At 37.8% G+C, this 20870-nt stretch overlaps 1 protein-coding gene across 4 annotated transcripts in view; it reads right to left on the bottom strand.

The window, feature by feature from the left end:
* The window catches only part of FGD4 (FYVE, RhoGEF and PH domain containing 4), a 202178-nt gene that overhangs the window by 77833 nt on the left and 103475 nt on the right, over positions 1-20870 (bottom strand). The window contains exon 1 of one of the 4 annotated variants that reach the window (XM_032349953.1): positions 18655-19277. The exons of the other annotated variants lie outside the window; for them this stretch is intronic. Coding sequence (XP_032205844.1) covers positions 18655-18670 — 16 coding nt within the window. The 5' untranslated portion in view covers positions 18671-19277. Of the gene's footprint in view, positions 1-18654; positions 19278-20870 lie in introns of those variants that run through there. 4 annotated transcript variants of the gene reach the window in all.

The following is a 20870-nucleotide window of genomic DNA, read 5'->3' as shown; positions in this document are numbered from 1 at the left end:
GTTATATGTGAGCCTCATGGTAACCACAAAGCCAAAATCTATAGTAGATACACAAAAGATAACAAAAAAGGAATCTAATCATAATACTTTAGAAAGTCCTCAAACCAAAAGGGAAGAAAGCAAGAAAAGAAAAAACAGAGGAACTACAACACAGCCAGAAAAACAATTAACAAAATGGTTGCAAGTGCACACCTATCAATAATTAGGTTCAAAAAAATGGACTAAATTCCATGGCTAAATGCATTGAAAATATAAGACTCACCTAAATGCTACTTACAAGAGATTTATTTCAGATGTAAGGACACAGACGGAAAGTGAAGGAATGGAAAAAGTCATTGTATGTAAGTGCAAGCTAAAAGAAAGCCAAAGACTGTAAAAATGACAAAGATGGATATTATGTAACAACAAAGGGGTCAATCCAGCAAGAGGATATAATTTCTATAAATATTCCTGCACTCAACACAGGAGCACCTAAATATATAAAACAAATATTAGCAGACATAAAGGGAGAAATTGACAGCAAAACAATAGCGGTAGGGGACTTTATCATCCCACTTAGCTCAATGAATAGATCATTCAGACAGAAAATCAATAAGGAGACATCAGCCTTATACAACATATTAGACCAGATGGACTTAACAGTTATATACAGAATATTCCATACAAAAACAGAATACACACTCTTTTCAAATGCATACGGAACATTCCCCAGGATAGATCACATGTTAAGCCACAAAACAAGTCTCAATATATTTAAGAACACTCAAGTTAGATCAAACAACTTTTCCAACTATAATAGCACGAAACAAGAAATCAATTAAAAGAGGAAAACTGAAAAAATAAAAAAATATGAGATTAAGCAACATGACAATAAACAACCAATGGGTCAATAAAGAAATCAAAGGAGAAATTAAAAAATATCATGAATCAAATATAAATGGAAATATAACATACCCAAATCAATGGGATAAAAGAGGTTATAGAGACACATGCCTACCTCAAGAAACAGGAAATATCTCAAATAAACAATCTAACTTTGCACTTAATGGAACCAGAAAAAGAAAAAAAATCCCAAGTTAGAAGAAAGGGAATAATAAATATCAGGGTGAAAAGAAATGAAATAGAAACTAAAATAAATAAAGCACAATGAAACTAAGAACCGTATCTAAGAAATAAAATTGAATAAGCTTTAGCTAGACTAAAAAAGAGAGGGCTCAAATAAATGAAACCAGAAATGAAAGAGAAGTTATAACTGTCACCAAAGAAGTATAAAGGATCATAAGAGACTACTATGAACAATTATTCACCCTAAATAGTACAACTTAGAAGAAATGGATAAATCACACACAAAAAATACAATCTTCTAAGACTGAATAGGCCAATCACTAGTAGGAAAACTGAATCAATAATGATAATAATAATAAAAAAAAAAACTCCCAACAATCAAGAGTTCAGAACAAGAAAGTGTTAGTGGTGAATTCTATCAAACATTCAAATAAGACTTAATACCTATTCTTTCCCCACTATTCAAAAACAAAAACAAAAAACAAAGAACAAAAACAAAAACAAACTAAACAACAAGGAGGAAATGTTCCCAGATTCATTACGAGGCCAGCATAACCCTGACACCAAAACCAGACAATGACAACACACACATACACACACACAATTACCGTCCATTATCCCTGATGAACGTAGATGCAAAAATCCCTAAAATTATTAGCAAACTGAATTCAACAATACATTAAAGGGATCATACGCTATGATCAAGTGGGATTTATCCAGGAATACAAGGATGGTTCAACATTTGCAAACCAATCAATGTGATATAGCACATTAACAAAATGAAAGTTAAAGTCACTATGATAATCTTAATAGATGAAAAAAAAAACAATTGACAAAATTCAACATCTATTTATGATAAAAGCTGTCAACAAAGTGGGTATAGATGAAATGTGTCTCAATATAATAAAGGCCGTATATGACAAATCCACACCTATGTATGTCATACTCAATGGAGAAAAGCTAAAAGCTTTTCTTTAAAAATCAGGCACAAGACACAGATGCCGACTCTTGCCAGCTTTATTCAGTTTGGTATTGGAAGTCCTAGCCAGAGCAATTAGGCAGGAAAAAAAAATGAGACATACAAACTGGAAAGGAACAAGTCAAAGTGTCACTATCTGGATACATGGTTTTAATATATATAGAAAACACTGAAGGCTTCCAAAAAACTGTTAGAATAAACAAATTAATACACAAAAATCTGCTACATTTTTAAACAGTAACACCAAACTATCAGAAAGAGAGATTAAGAAATATATATTTCCATCAAAAAGAATAAAACAGTAAGAAGCTGGACCAAGGAGGTGAAAGATTTGTTCACTGAAAACTGTAAGGCACTGATGAAAGAAATAGAAAAAGATACCAACAAATGGAAAGTTATTCTGTGTTCATGGATTAAAGAAATTAATAGTTAAAATGTCCATCTACCCAAAATAATCTATAGATTCAATGCAATTCCTATCAAATTATCCAATGGTATTTCTCACAGAATAAGAACAATCAATCCTAAAATTTGTATGGAACCAAAAGAGACCCTGAAGAGTCAAAGCCATCTTAAAAAAGAGGAACAAAGATGGAAGCATACTATTCCCTGATTTCAAACTGTATAACAAAGCTATAGGAATCAAAACAGCATAGTATTGGCATAAAAACAAGACACATAGATCAATGGAACAGAATGCAGAGCCCAGAAATAAACTCATGCATGTACTGTCAATTAATTTACGACAAAGGAACCAAGAATATACAATGAAAAAAGGACACTCTCTTCAATAAATGGTGTTGGGAAAACTGGACAGCCACATGCAAAAGAATGAAACTGGACCACTTTCTTTATAACATACACTAAAAACTCAGAATGGATTAGAGACCTGAAACCATAAAACTCCTAAAAGAAAACATAAATGGCTAAGCTCCTTAACATTGGTCTTTTGTTTTATGGGGTTATTTTATTTATTTATTTATTTATTTATTTGGCGGGGGGTAAGGAATCTAACACCAAAGGCAATGGCAACAAAAGTAAAAATTAACAAACAGGACTACAACAAAGTAAAGGCTTCTGCACAATGAAGAAAACCACCAATAAAAATTTAAAAAGCAACTTACTGAATGGAAGAAAAGTTTTGCAAATCATATATTCAATGAGGGATTATTATCAAAATATACAAAAAACTTCTATAACTCAACAAAAAACCAATGCAATTTTAAAAAATGGGCAAACGATCTGCATACACATTTTTCCAAAGAAGACACAAAGATGGCCAACAGACACATGAAAAGACGCTCAACATCACTAATCGTCAGGGAATACAAATCAAAGTCACAATGAGCTATCATTTCACATCTGTCATATTGGCTAGTATCCAAAGGACAAGAAACAACAAGTGTTGGTAAGGATGTGGAGAAAAGTGAACCCATGTGCCTAGTGATAGGAATGCAAATTTGTGCAATACCTATGGAAAACAGTATGGAGGTTACTCAAAAGGTTAAAAATTGAACTACCATACGATCCAGCAATTCCAGCACCTAAAGAAAATGAATATGCTAATTTGAAAAGATATATGTACCCCTATATCACTGTAGGATTATTTACAAAGGCCAAAACATGCAAAAAACCTAAGTGTTCTTCATTGGGTGAATGGATAAACACACACACACACACAATGGAATATAGTCCTCATTTTAAAAAATGAAATCTTGACATTCATGACAACATGATGGACCTTGAAGGTATTATATTAAGTGAAATAAGTCAAAGATAATTACTATATGATTTCATTTATCTGTGGGATCTAATACATACATAGAGAACAACAGATTGGTGGCTGCCAGAGGGAAAAGGGCTAGGGTGGTGGTCTAAAAGGGTGAAGAGATTCAAGAGGTATAAGCTTAGAGATCTAAAATAAGTCATGGGATTGTAATGCACACCATGGTGACTATAGGCAATAATGTACTGCAAACTTAAAAAGTAAGAAAGTAAAATCTTTAAAGTTCTTATCACAAGAAAGAAAATTGTAACTTTGGTGAGGGATGGTAACTAGACTTACATTTGTAATACGTATATTACATATGTATATTTGCATATTACAAATGTATATGCATATTACAAAATATGCATATTACAAATGTATATTTGTATACATTTTGCAATGTATACAAATATTGAGTTATGCTGTACACCTGAAACTAGTATGTTGTATATCAATTATACTTCAATAAAATTAAATCAATACCATATTTACTTATTATCTGTGACCCCTGGTTAGAATGTCAGCTCTGAGAAAGCAGTGACCTTTGTTCTGATATCACTTGCCACACAGTAGATGCTCAATAAATAGTTTTGAACAAATGAACTCTAGAGACCTTAGGCAAGTTTCTCTTCATTTGCCTACCTTCATTTGCCTTTCATAAGAGAGGGTTTTGTTTTGTTTTTAAGAATTTATTTTATTTTATTTTGTTTATCTGAGAGAGAGAGAGACAGAGCACAAACACAGAGAGCTGCAGGCAGAGGGAGAAGCAGGATCCCTGCTAAGCAAGGAGCCCAATGCAGAACTCGATCCCAGGACCCTGGGATCATGACCTGAGCCAAAGGCAGATGCTTAACAAACTCAGACACCCAGGCATCCCCATGAGAGATGTTTTCTAAATTTCAATAATAAGTACATATAACTATTTGAGAGACCAATTCTACATGAAATTTCAAACATTTCCATTCTTATCTAAGTTTTAAAACATTCAAGTTTACTTCTATACAAATTCTAAGTATCTAGGAAAAACCTTTTACTCAAGTAATGTTTCTCACAACCCCGCAGATTTCGAAACATCTGGAATTGTGTAACTATCCAGATGTCTTGATAAAAACAGCAGCAGCTAAAAATCTCAGCAACTGACTCAAATGCTTCCATCCATCATAATCTGTAATTTTGTTTACATTTACTAGAATCACTAATAGGCAATGTAGGCTGCCAATGTTTGAGACCTCATCAGATGATGCTACCTAAAATTACAGAACTTTATACTATCAGAGAAAGCAGATAGCTTGATGTCTTTAAAGTTCAAAAGCAGTATGAATTCAAAATAAGCCTTGAAGGTAGGTAACTGTAGACAGTCAATATTTTCAAGGTCCCATAGTTGGATGAGCCCAAATAAAATGTATAAAAAGGCAACTGTTGACTACTGCATTTTTCCTAATCAAATGCAACATTGCATGAATGCAATGAGATGAAAGAAATGTACAGCCTTTAAAGACACAGAAATAATGCTTACAAAAGAGAAATATTTATGTTCCTGAAATATGCTCCATAATTATTTACTGAGCATTTTTTCTTTTTTTGTTATGCATAAGGAATGAAAACGATAACATTTCTAAAGAATGCTATTGTCTGCTCCCTTAAAAGTTAGAATTCTGTTAGATGAACTGAAACAAACTGCACGAAGCTTGTCAAAATTCCAGTTTTGAGTAGCATGAGGCCCAGGACCAGAGTGCCTGTTATGTTGCTGACTACATTTTACCACTACAATTTAAATATTGGTGCTAGGCTTCTGAATCTGTTTCCCCCTTTCAGTGTGACCATTTGTTAGGTCCCATGAATTCCTGCATAGACGTGTTGAAAGTACACATTCCATGATGACTTCTGTATCGGCGCTGGGAATAGCTCTGCTGTGCCCTTGGCATGGTATGATTGTAGAGACTGAACTTCCTCCAGCACCCCTCTGCATCAGGAAGGGAGCAAGAGGTAGTTCTTCCACCCCTAAATCATGCACTGATGGAGGTTCATTTTTTTGTTATATTCAATTGAGACTGTCGGTCAAGATTACAGAAAGCTCTGGCTATTTAAAGCACAAAGATCATTCTGTCTGTCGCCTTGACTAGAGCGGAAGGTGGGAGTAAACAGAAACCACAATCAAGTATGTGTTTCTTTTTGCCTCCTTGCAAAGGGTGGTTCTAGTTTTCACCACCTAGAGTTAGAAGAGGTGCTGTGCTTTTATCTGATCAGTTGTTTTCAATTTATAATTACACCCATTTCTTAGTTGCTTCTTACTGCAAAGTAAGAAGTAACCAGGTGGATTAAACTGGGACCTAGATTTATCTAAACACTCTGCATAAGCTGATTATTTCAAATAAAAATTACTTAAGAGACAGTTTGTACAAGGACACTCAGATCCTCCTTTGTCTTCTTGAAAGCAGAAAATATAGCTTCTATGTGGAAGATATCTCTCCCTGTTCCAGGAGGTAGAGATATATTGATTATAGAGATAGGGAATTTAGAGTGGAGAGGCTGCATAAACCACCCTTACTAATCTACAACCTCAGCCCAAGTTCTGTTTGGGAGCTTTGGCTAGTAGGGAATTCTAACGTTTTCCTTGTCCTATCAATTTCTCACTATTGTCTTTTTGCCCAAAAGTATAAAACCTGCCTGCCTTGCTCATCCTTTTAGGTCTCAATTTTATAATTGGGCCTCCATACACACATATAAAGGTGTGGCTTTTTCTCCAGTTAATCTGTCTCATGTAAATTTAATTGTTAGTCCAGCTAGAAGAACTCTAGACAGAGGAGAATTTCTCCCTCCCCTTGAATACTCTCAGTGCTACAGGATGTCAGGGTAGTGGATCAGGGAACCAGATCCTTCCCTCTCCCCTCCCTCCGGCTTCCTCGGGCCCTCCTCGCTTGCCTCCTTCTCTCCCTGCCTTGCTTGTATTTGCCCTGACCACTGCCCAACTTTCGATTTACCACCTAGCACTTGCTCATACTGGCTTAGTTTCTCAGCACCTGTCATGTGCTTCAGTACCCAGCCCCTCTGCTACTTCTAGGAGGCCCAATAAACCACTTTGGTTCAATTCAAGCCACATAATGACCCTTCTGCAAATTAATAATTAGTTAATAAGCACATGGCCTGCTACAAACATGAATCTTTATTCAATAAAGGTAACAGCATCTGTAATGATAAAATGATGTCTGATATTTGCTATAGAGAATTTACTGCAGATAATTTCAATCTCAAATGATTTAATCATTATCCTTCACCCTTTACCATGTACTAGACTCCATAACCTTTTTCAATTTTCCTCCATTGGACATTAATCGTAACTGCCGTTTTGACAATGACTCTGAAAATTTGACAGTAAATCTGACAATTTTCTGAAAAGCACAGATAAGTACTTATGACCACTTAAAGAAGTTTGGTATTCAATTTTAGCAGGTCTTGTCCTTATGCCTCCAAAATACAAACTGTTCTGTCAGCAATGAAAATATCTAATAATCAGCCACAAAGGGATTAACAGACCCTATCAAGTTCCTACTTCATTTCATTCTTTGCTTTTTCTTTCTGTCTACTTAAATGTACCAGTAACTCCCTAATTAAAAATGCCCCAGGACTCTGCTAACTACTGGGGACAAGAGACCAAATAAGCCATAATCTGCACCCTCACGTAACTCATGATTTACACGAGAGAAGAGGTATGTGCAAATCCATGGGTATCTGGAATGCTCGCCTTCCCCCAGTTCCCTCATCCCCCTGCTACCTGCCCTGGTCTAGCGTAGGCTAAGCACTGGCACCATGCCCATGGCAGAGGCTGAAGAGAGGAGACTAGCGCCTGGTGAGACATCCTGAGGGCGGCAGGGAGGGGCCTGGCTGAAGAAGAGATGGACAGAGAAGAGTAAGATGATGCTTGCTCAGGTTCCTGGCTAATGTGACAAGGAAACTGTGCCTTTCATTTTAAGTAAGCATGCAAGGATACAGTTGCGTGTTCACAGTTCCAGAAGTCTGTGGGAATGCTTGAATGAACAGTATGCCCTGATACTCATTAAGTTCATTCCTAAACACGCCATCTGCTTCATTTTTCAAACTCATTGTTAAATTTTTCGAATGTATTTCCTTTGAAACCTTAAAAAAGGTGTTTTTTGTTGCCTTTTAAGGGAGCAGGGTAGACCTATATGCCTGAGGCAGGGCCAATGGTACATAAATTCTGACCCATTTTTTTGTTGTTGTTGTTTTTGGTCTCAGTAACTATGAGTTAAATCACTTAACTTTTTTATATGAGGACTAATTTCCTTAATTTTATTAATAGCAGTAACAATTATTAGTCAAGTGATGAGGCTAGAGGGATGAAACAAGAACAGTTACTGAGAGCCTGGGGAAAATTTGTGGGTATTTGCGGGTTCCTTCAGGACTCCACAGGGTTCAAGCTGTCCACTCAAGAGCCCAAGCGAAAAGCCACAGCAAACTTCACAGCACATGCCACATACCCTAGGGCAGCCTCTCCCAAAGTGTGTTCTGGGAAACTCTACTCTGCCAACAGCATCTCTCATCCCACCCGCCCCCAACCCTCTTGTTCACTCCATCTCCCACTACCCCCATCACAAACTGATTCTGTGTGAAATACTAGTGACCTGCTAAATTTTACAGCTTTACCTTGTATTTGCATGATACCACTGGGCACGTTAGAGGCTACAACAAGCCCTAAAGTAGAAAAACCTGTTTGACTTTGAACCCACTATATGTCCAGGAAAACCTGCCATCATAGATTACAAGACAACATCCCACAGGGCTAATGTGTCTTGGAACATATTTTTGGGAAAAGTGGCCCTAGGATCCTTCCTGCCTTCTGACAGCTATAGGCTTGGCTATCCACCCCCCACCCCGACTTCCCCATCTCTGCTACTGGCATCTGTTTCTGACCTCGCCCTCATTTTGGCTGCACTCATGACCTTGACTCAAATTGAGCTGAAACTCTAAGCTGCCCTCGACTCTTGAGGTGATGCTGCTGCCCCCAGCTTTGTGGCTGCCCAATCCCACAATACAATGTGCTGACCAAAAAAGCAGCACTAGCACCAGGCTCTGGATGTTTGAGTTCTGTAATCTAAAACTCGAGTTTTGGAGCCCAGGTGAGATCACAGTTCTCTAATTCTGCTAGTCCACTGCCTCTCCACCGTCTCCTCCTCTCACCTGGAAACTCTCACAGCCTAGAAGACTTGAAACTTAGCAAACACAGAAAAATCTCCAAAGGGACTTTTCCCCCTTCAAAGTGGCTATAAAATAGGATGTAAAGTATTACAATAATTAACCATGCAGAGAACAGCAATACATAGAATACTGTGGACAGTTTTAGTTCATGGAGAAAAATATCCTAAGACCCCTGAGTATAAAAGCACATCACTCGCCTTTACTGCTGACTCACAAACAGATCCAACTGCTCCTTTGCTGTGACCTCCCTGGGGTTTAAATCCCAAGATCAGGCAAAACAATGCATTTGATAGAAGCTTGACTTCCTCCTGAAGACTTATAACCCAAAATTCCAACAGGGATTTGAATAGGCTTATGCTCCCTGAAAAAAAACTAGTATTCAAAATGGCCTTTTCTCAACTGATTTGTTCTCTAGACAGGAAGAAGCATTTGGATAAATGCAATACAATGCATAGCTTCAGACAGGGATGCATTGATGCCAAGATACATATCCTTCAGCAACATACACAGGTTGTTTCCCTAAATATCACAAAAATATTAACAATCATAACTTGGGATTTCCTAATGCTTTAAAACTTACACAGTATACAACAGATACTGTTAACCACAGTAGTAAAAAAAACCCACAACATTGTTTATTGTCTATTCTGAGCCAAGTATGCAGAATGTGAGGCACTTTATATGCATCATTTCATTAATTCCTCTCAAGAATCTAATGAGATAAAGGCAGGCAGGCACTGTTGTGTCATTTATAAAGGTGGTAAATGGAGGCAGTGATAAATGGAGGTGGTGGTGGTTAAGTGACTAGGCTAATGTGAGAGGTCACATCCACACACAGTTTGTAAACACTCTGGATAAGGACTCTAGTGCATAATTCTTTGGCTTTCACTTAGAAGATCATCAAGTGATTGCATCTGTTATATTCCAGCCACTTGCCTTGATCCTGTGCCTCCGTTTCAGTCAACACTGGGTAGCCAGGAGGTTCAAGAAATCCCACTTAAGGGGTGCCTGGGTGGCTCAGTGGGTTAAAGCCTCTGCCTTCGGCTCAGGTGATGATCCCAGGACCCTGGATGGAGCCCCGAATTGGGCTCTCTACTCAGCAGGAAGCCTGCTTCCTCCTCTCTCTCTGCCTGCCTCTCTGCCTACTTGTGATCTCTGTATCAAATAAATAAATAAAATCTTAAAAAAAAAAAAAAAGAATGTGTATTTTGATTTGGGGTATCTAAACAGATCAAGACAGAGTTCCAGACTTCTCTGCCTCTAACCTGCTTTGACCTTCTTCTCACTTGGCCTTCAATTTTTGAGATTTCTCATCTTCTACTGAGGCCAAGAAGGCCACTCCATTATATACTTTTACACATTTTCTTTGAGTACCAGTGGGCATCTCTCTCAGGTTCCCTCCATGACAGTGCAGTCCTAGTCAGCTTGGGGATGCTCTGTGGTTCCTACTACAGTCAACTCAGACTCTACAAAGAGAGGCTAGGAAAGAGCTCATGAAGCACTTTCCCACAGATCTCACCACTGTCGATCTTCAGCATCGACAGAAGCATTTAGGACAGAGATCTCCATGTTCTAGTAAGGTTGGTAAATAGTGGTAAAGCCAAGAGTCACATCAGGGCTTTAAATTTCCACCACAACTAGGGTCAGGCCCATTTGTATTTTGTACTGCGAATGGACTCATGATCTGAAGTGCGATTTCCAGTATTTGCTCTGTTTTGCCAAAGTCTCCACTCGCCACATACAAGCATGATAGAGATCTTAAATCCAAATGAATTGAAATATTGTTCTGAGAAACTAAACATACTCTTTAATCACTAACAACACCCTAGTTATTACAAAACCAAGTTTAAGAAATACTTTTTAAGAGTATTATGCTAAGCAAAATAAGTTAGAGAAAGACAAATACCATGATTTCACTCATATGTGGAATTTAAGAAATAAAACTAATAAACATGGGGGAAGGGAAGGAAAAATAAAAACACAGAAGGAGGCCAACCATAAGAGCCTCTTAACTACAGGAAACAAACTGACGGTTGCTGGAGGGGAGGTGGGGGGGATGGGCTAAATGGGTGATGGGCAATGAGGAGGGCACTGGATATAATGAACACTGGGTGTTACATGCAAGTGATGAATCACTAAATTCTACCCTGAACTAATAATACACTATGTTAACTAATGTGAATTTAAATTTTTAAAAAAGAAAAGAATGCCTTTTTAGAATAAAGTCTTAGAATCTGCTCTAAGAAATTAGGATAATAAATGTCCTCAGAGCAAATCAGATCCCTATTCACTTCGAGAATTCTACCAAACCCAGCAATTACAGCCTGCCACAGACTTCAAAGAACAGAAGTGCATTTCTTCTCCATAGCTGGCATATGTGCCAACTTTTTCCCTGACTGGAAGACTGGTTACACAGGTTGGTTGAAGATAATAGAAAAAAGTTTAAAAGTTGCATGTATACATTAATTCAATAAGTGTGTACTTAGCACCTTGCAAGAGAGGGCACCGAAACAGGATCAATGAGTGCCAGTGGAGTTATCAGTGTTTAGGGTCACCAGGATTCTCACCCTGCTCTCAACTAGGAAGTTTAAAATGCCCCTGAATCAGGGGGCTACAAGCTACAGCCCACAGGTCCCTCAGTGGGAAAATTAAAATAAACCTGAACTCAAGGTCTGCAATCTACAGCTCACAGAGCAAATCTGGTCCATCACTTATTTTTGTCAATAAAATTTTTCTGAAATATAGCCACACTCATTCTTTTACATACTGCCTTCTCACTAAATTGGCAGAAATGAGTAGCTGTGACAGAAACCCTGTGTTCTGCAAAGCCTAAAATACATATGATCTGTCCCTTCGCAGAAAAGGTTTCCAGACCTTGATCTAAATACTCAAGTCAACAAACTATGGATTAGTGGTGTAAGTGCTATATGATAACACTATTATTCGTATACACTGTGTTACGTTAGCACTATAATTTTCCAGAACCACTCTTGGTTCTGTCCCCAGCTAGCCATGTGACCTCTTTGAGTAAAAACTTCTAGGTTTCAGGAAACTCATTAATGGCATCATGGCACAGTTGATCTAACATAGTTCATCTAGCACATCTGGGCTTACAGATGACTTTGGGGTAACCTAATAGTGCTACATGGTATGATCCTTACTTTCTTATTGATCTAAATCCCACATGCTTACTATGTTATTCAGTTGCGTTCCTAGAATTTTTAATAAAAATTATCTTCTCCAGTTATCTACAGCATGTTGAACTAATAAATCAATAGGTCATGCTCTTGGTCAATCGTGCTCACCCATGAATCATCTTTGGAGCTTTAAAAAATAAAACCTGCAATACCTGCACTGCATCCCAAGTCAGTGAAATCATTGGGAGTGGTGCCAGGTATCTATGTTTTATTTTTGTATTTTTTTAAAGATTTTGTTTATTTGAGAGCGAGTGAGAGCAAGTGCAGGGGAGGGGCAGAGGGAGAGAAGACTCCCCGCTGGGCAGGGAGCCTCACTTGGGGCTTGATTCCAGGACTCTGGGATCAAGACCCAAGCTGAAGGCAGACACTCAATCAAGTGAGCCACCAGGTGTCCCAAGGTATCTGGTGTTTTTTTTTTTTTTTTTTTTTTTATAAACATATATTTTTATCCCCGGGGTACCCAAGGTATCTGTTTTGAAGTGATTGCAAGGCATAGTCAAGGTTGAGATCCACTGTTTCTGATATCATAACAGGCATAGATCAAATTAGTATTTTCACTAGAAGTTGTATGAAATGAATTTTTTTTAATTTTTTAGGTTCACAGCATCAACTGGCTATTTAAGGTAAACCCAAAATTTAATGTCAAGAATGAGGCCCTCTTTGCTGTATGGTAGATAAAGTAAATTATCTGATCTTAGAATCTACTACCGAGGTACTGAGGGGCACCTCGGTGACACAGTCAGTTAAGCATCTGACTCTTGGTTTCAGCCTGGGTGATGATCTCGGGGTCATGGGATCGAGCTCCATGATGGGCTCTGTGCTCAGCATGGAGTCTCCTTGAGATTCTCTCTCCCTCTTCCCCTTCCCAATCTGTGTGCATGCACATGCTCTCTCTAAAATACCACAAAACGCCAAAAATCTAGACATCCTCTGTATATTTGAAAAGGTATCAATTAGAAGCTTGAGAATTCAAAAGAGGGAGATTATTCTGGCCAAGTATGGAAAGCCCTGCTATGAAAGGAGACTTCTGAAACAATAAAATTAAAAATTTTATTGACTTCAAAAACTCTGAAAGAAATAAAAACAGATGTAAGAAAAGAACTTGAAGGGCAAAATAAAGTTGTTTTTTTCTAAGAGCTATAGCCAACTCATTTATTCAAGATGTCTGGTTTATAAATTAACCAGAATCTTGGCTTTCCCTCTTCCTTCTACCCACTGCCAAACTATTTTCCATTTATTCACAATAAATTTATCTGCAGATCCAGAAAGAAGAAAATCAAACTGGCCAGTGTTGCATAAGGTTTGACAAGGATGTTGCTAAGACCAAACAGAATTGTTAATTATCTTCATCATAAGCAACCAAAAACTGACTACTGTTTCTCTTCACACACACACAAAATCATTTTCATAACCAAATCCTTCTTGACTTTGCTTATTTTAATTCTGTACCTGCTTTACTGAACTTGATTTCTCTAAACCCGATTTCCAGCAGCTAAAACCTTCCAGACTAACACTCTTTATTAACTAGTGTCTGTAAGCTTCTGCCTACTTCACATTGTCTCCTTAAAATTACTGGCAAACTTCTACTTCTCAGCCCACTGTCTTCTTACACTTCGTTTTGCAGTTATTGACACTGTTCATTCAGTTTTCAAACCTAAATTTAGCTTCACAGCAATCATGGGTAAAAATGAACTCTGGCAGGGCACCTGGGTGGCTCAACTGGTTAAGTGTCTGCCTTTAGTTCAGTTTATGGTCCCAGGTCTTGGGACTAAGACCTGCGTTGGGCTCTTCGCTCTGTGAGGAGTCTGCTTCTCTTTCTCCCTTCCCTTTCTCCCTGCTTGTGCTCTTTCTCTCTCTCTCTCAAATAAATAAATAAAGTCTTAAAAAGAAAAAACCAACCCCTACAAAATAGGAAAAGCTCCTCAGGGCCAGCAAGTCCTTCATCCTGAAAGTTACTTGTTTAAACACACTAACAATCACTATAGTCCAGGACACCAGCCAGACCTGCTGTGGGAAACAAGGCTAATATTTATCTGGGAAGGGCATTTTTTTCCTAAGAGAAAAGAGGGTAGATTAGTAAAAGGCCGAAGTTTTGACGTAATTATTTACTTTTGTGACTATGAGAAAGTTACTTACCTTTATAAATGAGAGAAATTTTTACTGCTGTATATCATTGATTGGCTATGGGTCACAGGTGGGTAGTACGTGGACCTCAACACTTCTATTTGAAGAGTGGCAATTTTTAAAAACTCTGACAAGGTAGGTGGCTTTCCACAAAAAGGTTTGGAGACCGTCTTTAATCTATCCCACCCCACTTTTTTTTTTTTTTTTTTTTTACTACCCTTTCTTTTAACACAAACATTAATATAAATCCCATTTTACTAAATATGTAATATTTAACTGCTTAACAAGTTAGATTTTGCTTTCCCTGCTATGTAATCTGACCAGCAGGCCTCGCGGCCTTGTATTTTTCCCTGGCTGGGTTCTAGAGCAGAGCACAATAGTATTGTGTGTTCAGCTTCTAACAGAGTAGGGGATTGTTTCAGTCATGAAAACTTGAAAAGCAAATATTCCATCTAGTTTTTCTATTATTTCTGCCCCCCCCCAGCCCCGGCTGACAGAGGAAGGAAGAAAAGTAAGCCAATTCACCATATATAACCACTTTTCTAGTTCTGAATTTTAAAATTGCATTATATGTGTCATGTTTACTTACGTCTAAGAGGATTGTTCCTACAAAGACCAAATTTATTTTATTCATTCCATGGTATAACCAATCTTATTCCTCCCCTAGCTTAAAATCCTTTAACAGAATTGCAAGACCCATGGAAAAAACTCTAATTTGCATAAAAGGCTCTTCACCATCAGGCATCTTAGCATTAGACATTTACCCATAAAGGTTTCATGTCTATCTACTCACAGCCATACACAACCCAGCACTCTACCTTCAATAACATAATTATATTCTTTTCCTAGGTCTCTGTATTTTTTGCCTATGTTGGTTCCCTTAGCTTGAAAGTCTTTTATCATATTACTCTAGTTCCAATGTTACCTTTTTGAGGAAATTTCCTTTAATCAGTCAGTTGTTCCTCCTTTTCTGTTCTCCAAACACATATTTTGTATCTATATTATTATATTTGTCAGGCATAGTCACTGCTTTTACCTGTGTCTGGGTAGAGACATACTTAAACTTCCTTGAAGGCAGGAATATTGGAAGGTTTTTAGAACTGGGTCTAGTGAGGGGCGCCTGGGTGGCTCAGTCAGGTAAGCATCTGCCTTCAACTCAGGTCTGGGACCTTGGAATCCCATGGTCCTGGGATAGAGCCCCTCATCGGGCTCCTTGCTCAGTGGGGAGCCTGCCTCTCCCTCTCTCTCTGTCTGCTTCTCCCCCTGCTTGTGCTCTCTCACTCTGTCAAATAAATAAAATAAAATCTTAAAAAAAAAAACAACAACAAAAAGAATTGGGTCTAGTGAATACATTAGTTCCCTGCCCCACCCCCAACCTTATCCACAGAGGATGTTAAGACCTTAGGTGGATGCCTAAAACTGCAAATGGTACTGAAGTCTATATTTACTGTTTTTCCTATACATACATACATACCTATGATTAGGTTTATTTGATACATTAGGCACAGACAAGCGATTAGCAATAATAAGATAAAACAATTATAACATACTATGCTAAGTTATGTGACTGCGCTTGCTGTCTCTCAAAGTATCTTATTGCTCCATATTCACCCTTCTTCTTGTGATGATGTGGAATGATAAAACGTCTGCATGATAAGCTAATGGGAGGTGAATGACACAGTTATTGTGACATACTGTTAGGCTACTACAGACCTTCTGACGACACATCAGAAGAAGGATCATCTGCTTGTGAAACCCTGGGTGAAGGGGAACTACTGTACAGTTATATTCCCTATCCCTAAGCATGTCTCCTTAACATTGTCCTGTATCTAAATAAGTTAGTGAATTTTAGAATAAAGAAATACAAAAAATATCTTCTTTGCTAATCATTTCATTCTGTATTTTGCTATTTTCCATTCTAAGTTAGCAAACCTGACGGAAGTAAATCAAGAAAAAAAAAATTTGTTGGGCAATGTTAAAAGAGAAAAACTGGTGATATTCTTTATAAATCGGTAACTTCACCAGTTCAATAGTCATTAGGGGGCTTATATTTGCAAAGTCACAAAAATAATCATTTTTAAGTATATAAAGTAAAAGTATATAAAATCAAGCTTTATATACTTTTCATTATATTCAAAATAGATTTCATACTTCCCAGTAATGTGACCCAGCAACATATCATTGTTATTACTCTGAGAAATATATTATCGCATAGCAAATAATAGTTCACAGAATTTAACTCCTGGTTCTAAATTTTTAAATGCCGGTCAATTTCCAATTATCCAGATGAATTTTGAAAGAAACTGGATGAAGGATAAACCCATAAATAATTCTCCCACTTTAATCCATGAATTGGCTTTCTATCCCCTTTAAATCAAGCTTTACAAGAACTTATTAAGAGGAAACATTTCTAGATGGTTACATTTTATTTTATCTTCATTCTTTTCTTATTTTCCTCCTATGGGACAATTTCAAAGTTAAATGCCTTAAATGCAGGAAGAAAAAAACAAGGTGTGTTTACTTATTTATTTTAATGAATGGTATTCTAGTGTCTAAGGAGACCTGGGAAAGTTTAAATCTTACTCTTGGATCACAGTGTAAGTTACATATATTTTGGATGACTACAAAATGAAGCCCATATTATCATCCCTGCAAAGATTAAATAATACTTCCTACTGAGTGCTCCTCATATTACTTTTCACTTTTCAGTTTCCATATGAGTTTGCCTGTAAGTACAGGTTCTGTAAAGGAAAAGTTCTTCCACTCGCTAAAAGGAGATAAAACTTTTACAAAATAACATGTACACTAAATATGCATGCAAAAAATGTTTTCTTAGACAACATAACAGCAACAAAATAAACCACTGGTGGGGACAGGAAGTGCTCTATTACTGTCCTTTCAGTTTAGAAACCTTAAAAGTAGCTTCTTAAGCCTACATTTCAGGTCACTCGCTATGGGGAGATGTCCTTCGGAGCAGAAAATTCTAGTAGTTCTCTCTCCATTTAAGAGTTGCCTTCCAGGAGGGAATATCAAGTCCCTCTAATCATCCCTAATTGTTTGACAATGGAATGAGAAGGGACAGAAGCTATTTCAAGCAAAGAGGGAACTTCAGTCTCGAAGAAAGAAAATACTTCCCTATTGTCCCTTTAAAAAATATTTTCATATTTGGAATATGTTGGTAAACCACGAAGAGAGGACACAAACTCTGAACTTACTTATGCAAGAAGAGTAGAACCCCCACAAAGGAGTGAAGGCTTCCACCCAGATGATGGAGAGACCAGGGGCGGGCACCGACTGGGCTCCTTCCTCTCTAGACTACGGGAACCTGGGAGCAGAGCCAGCCAAGGCTGTGCAGCTCCAGAAAGGAGCCTCAGCTTCCCTGCTGCAGTGCTACGACCAACCCCGCCCTCGGGCTTCCACACGCAGTGCAAACCCCACCGAGTGAGCCTGCCCGGAGAAGTAAGGAGTGACGTCAGAGGGAAGAGAATCCTGGTAGCTAAGCAGGCCAGTCGCTGTAAGGTGCAGCCCACCTGGCTCAGCAATGGATGTATTCTTTAGGAGGGATTCTGTCCATACAGAAAAAAGGGAATATTAGCTGCACAAAATGAACCCATTTTAGTCTTAAAAAATATTTTTAGCAGAAATTTCCTATCATATGATTATATTTCTACCACACAGTAGAATTTCATTCTTCTTTGAATAATTTCCCATATATATGCTCTCTAGAATACTGGAAGAAACAACAGGGGCTCAATACCACTAACAATTTAAAAATACCCCATGCCTATCTCTACAATGTTATCTAAAATGAAAAACCCAGAACACTCAGTCCCCTGAATTTTACCAAAACGAGCAGACTGGGGTGGTGGTGGTGGGTGTGTGTGTGTTGGGGGGGGGGGTGTTTGACCACAGTGCTGCTCCATGCAATAGCTCTAGGAAAGGATCAGTGGTAAACATCTGTGAGCTTTGTTCACACCAGAAACGGAAGAAAAAAGAAAATTCTTTCTTTCTCTGCATTCCTCTCCTTACTGACTCAGTTTTCAAACTGTTCTAACGTTAGTAAGAATGAGTCAGAGAAACAGAACTTAAACAAATTTGTACTTTGCAAACCCAGAAGACGCCTGTTGGAAGAGCCATAGTACATATTTTAATGTTAAAGCTGAAAAATAAAGTGAACCTTATTCTTAACATTGAAACAAAACTACACTCTGCCACTTGTATGCCCCTCGGCGTGCTCAATTATCAACTGACCACACACACTCTAAAAAAAACATAAGAAAGATACACTAGAAAATGAAACCACTTACCTTGATCAGTGGACATGACTTCACATATACTGATAGTCTACTCAGGTTTGACAAAATATTTGCCTTTACTCTTTTAATGATCATGTGATAAAATCTCACTCTGGCTTAAAGCCTTTGGTAGACTGGAGATCACACACAGGCAAACCAGAAGCCCCACCAGGACACTGTTTACTTCAGGGCATTCTTAGACCTTACAGCTCAGACAATCTCATGCATAATAGCCACACCTCCCCCAGAGGAAGGGCTGCCGCAGTGCTGTTCATGAGGCCAAGTATCTGAAGATGGGAGACTTCTATTTATTACGGTAAAAGAAACAACAACGGAGGCACATGGAAGCTCCGAGTGAACTAGAAATACGTTTGGGAATAGGATGGTTTATAAACTGACTAATTCCTTAACTATTAGTAATGTTCTAAAAAAGCCAACATGAAAACTGTTTGTTTCCACTTTAACTGGGTCCATGCCTTGGACTGAAGAGGTTACAGAATCCAGGATTCCCAGGCTTCAGATGTTAAAAATGTCATTTTGAATGATCACAAATGTTATTCTGCCACTTCCACCTTCCATTTTAGCACAGCTCATTGAGCTTGGTGAGTAAATACTACTCACAGATTTCCTAAGGAAAACAAATTTTATAGGTGATTTCTGAATACTTTTTAACTGGTATAATATTTATTACTTATTTTGTATATCTTTATAAGTAGATATCATTCAATAAGTGCTTTAAAATTCCTGATCCCCTGAAACACCAGAAAATATCAAGGAAGACATTTATAAAATCACAATGAAGTAACAGGTTACACAGACATCACTCTCATGGTTGGAAATAATCTCTCTAATCCCCTCTTCAGATGTCCACACACAATCGCTGTCACCCTCCAGTTGCATCAAATCACCTGGATGGCATTTTAAGACATATGTTGCCTAACCCCGTCTCCAGAGTTGAATTCAGGAAGTCTGTGGTGGAGCTCCAGAATTTACCTTTCTGACGAGCTCCCAAGTGACGCAGACACAGCCAGTCTGGGTCTGCACGTCACGGACCGCACTTGGACAGCTAATGGGGCAGAGACTTGCCTGTCTGGACTCTTGACTCACTGAGTCCTAAAGCTCTGGGTCACTTGCACCTGCTTAGGAAACGCTCAATGTCTGGACAGGAGGGCAATGTTCAGGATGAGGTATGACGGGCTATGTATTTGTTCAAATGAGACTCACAGTAACCACCACCTGCTCATTAGGAAGTGGGGGTTATCAACTTAACTCTTAATAAAAGAAATAGGTTTTACAACTGATCTAAAAAGAATAGATAATTAGAAACATGGAGAGAAGGAGTCAAAGAAAGAAGAAATGTGAATTGTCTTTTATTTCCTTTGCAAACTCCACCCATGGATTTGAATTTCACTGCAGCAGGAAAACTGTCTATATTTGATTCCAAGACCACTTAACCTTGGCAAATTACAGTAATGTAAAAAACAGAACACTTCCCTGTCATAAAAATGTCCCAACTTCTGTGCTTTCTTAGCTTAGATAGCAATGTTTAAATTGTACTTTCTTAGCTTTGATAGCAATGTTTAAATTGTAAATTCAGGTTTGGTTTTCAAACAAATAAATAGCTTTTCCTTTTTTTTATAGTTAGTATTTATTTTGTGCCAGGTACTGCTAGGCACTTTCTATGCAGCGTTTCATTAAATCCTCACTGTAAGGTATTAATAATTTATCACTATTTTACAGACTCTTCTGTAAAAGGAATAATACAGGTAAGGTAGGAAATAGTAATTCCCATTTTGTAGAAGAGAAAATGAGTTTCAAGAGGTTGAAAATTTTGGCCAATAACACGAATAAAATGACAACCTTTAAGAAACTAAATTCACTTTTGTACAATAAATTAAGATATAATGCAATCCACTTTTGAAGTTTTATGGATGAAAGCCAGAAAATCAAGACATGATTTGCAGCTAGTAAGTGGTAATTAAAATAAAGTATAACTATTGTCACCGACTCTCATTGTCCACAAATGGTAAATTGTGATTATATTCAGCATCTACCATAAACTTGTACTAAATTCTAAGCTACCCCAATAGTAGCCAGGAAAGGTTCTTACAAAGTTAAACGTGTACTTCTGCATGACCTAGCAATCACACTCCAAGGTACTTAACCAAGTGAAAAGAATACTTACATTCACACAAAAATCTGTACAGGAATGCTTACAGGGCTTTATT

This window comes from Mustela erminea, chromosome 6 (genome assembly GCF_009829155.1).
Source record: "Mustela erminea isolate mMusErm1 chromosome 6, mMusErm1.Pri, whole genome shotgun sequence".
NCBI classification, from domain to species: domain Eukaryota; kingdom Metazoa; phylum Chordata; class Mammalia; order Carnivora; family Mustelidae; genus Mustela; species Mustela erminea.
The sequence above is the reverse complement of the archived record's forward strand: the minus strand, read 5'-3'. Positions and strand labels throughout refer to the sequence as shown.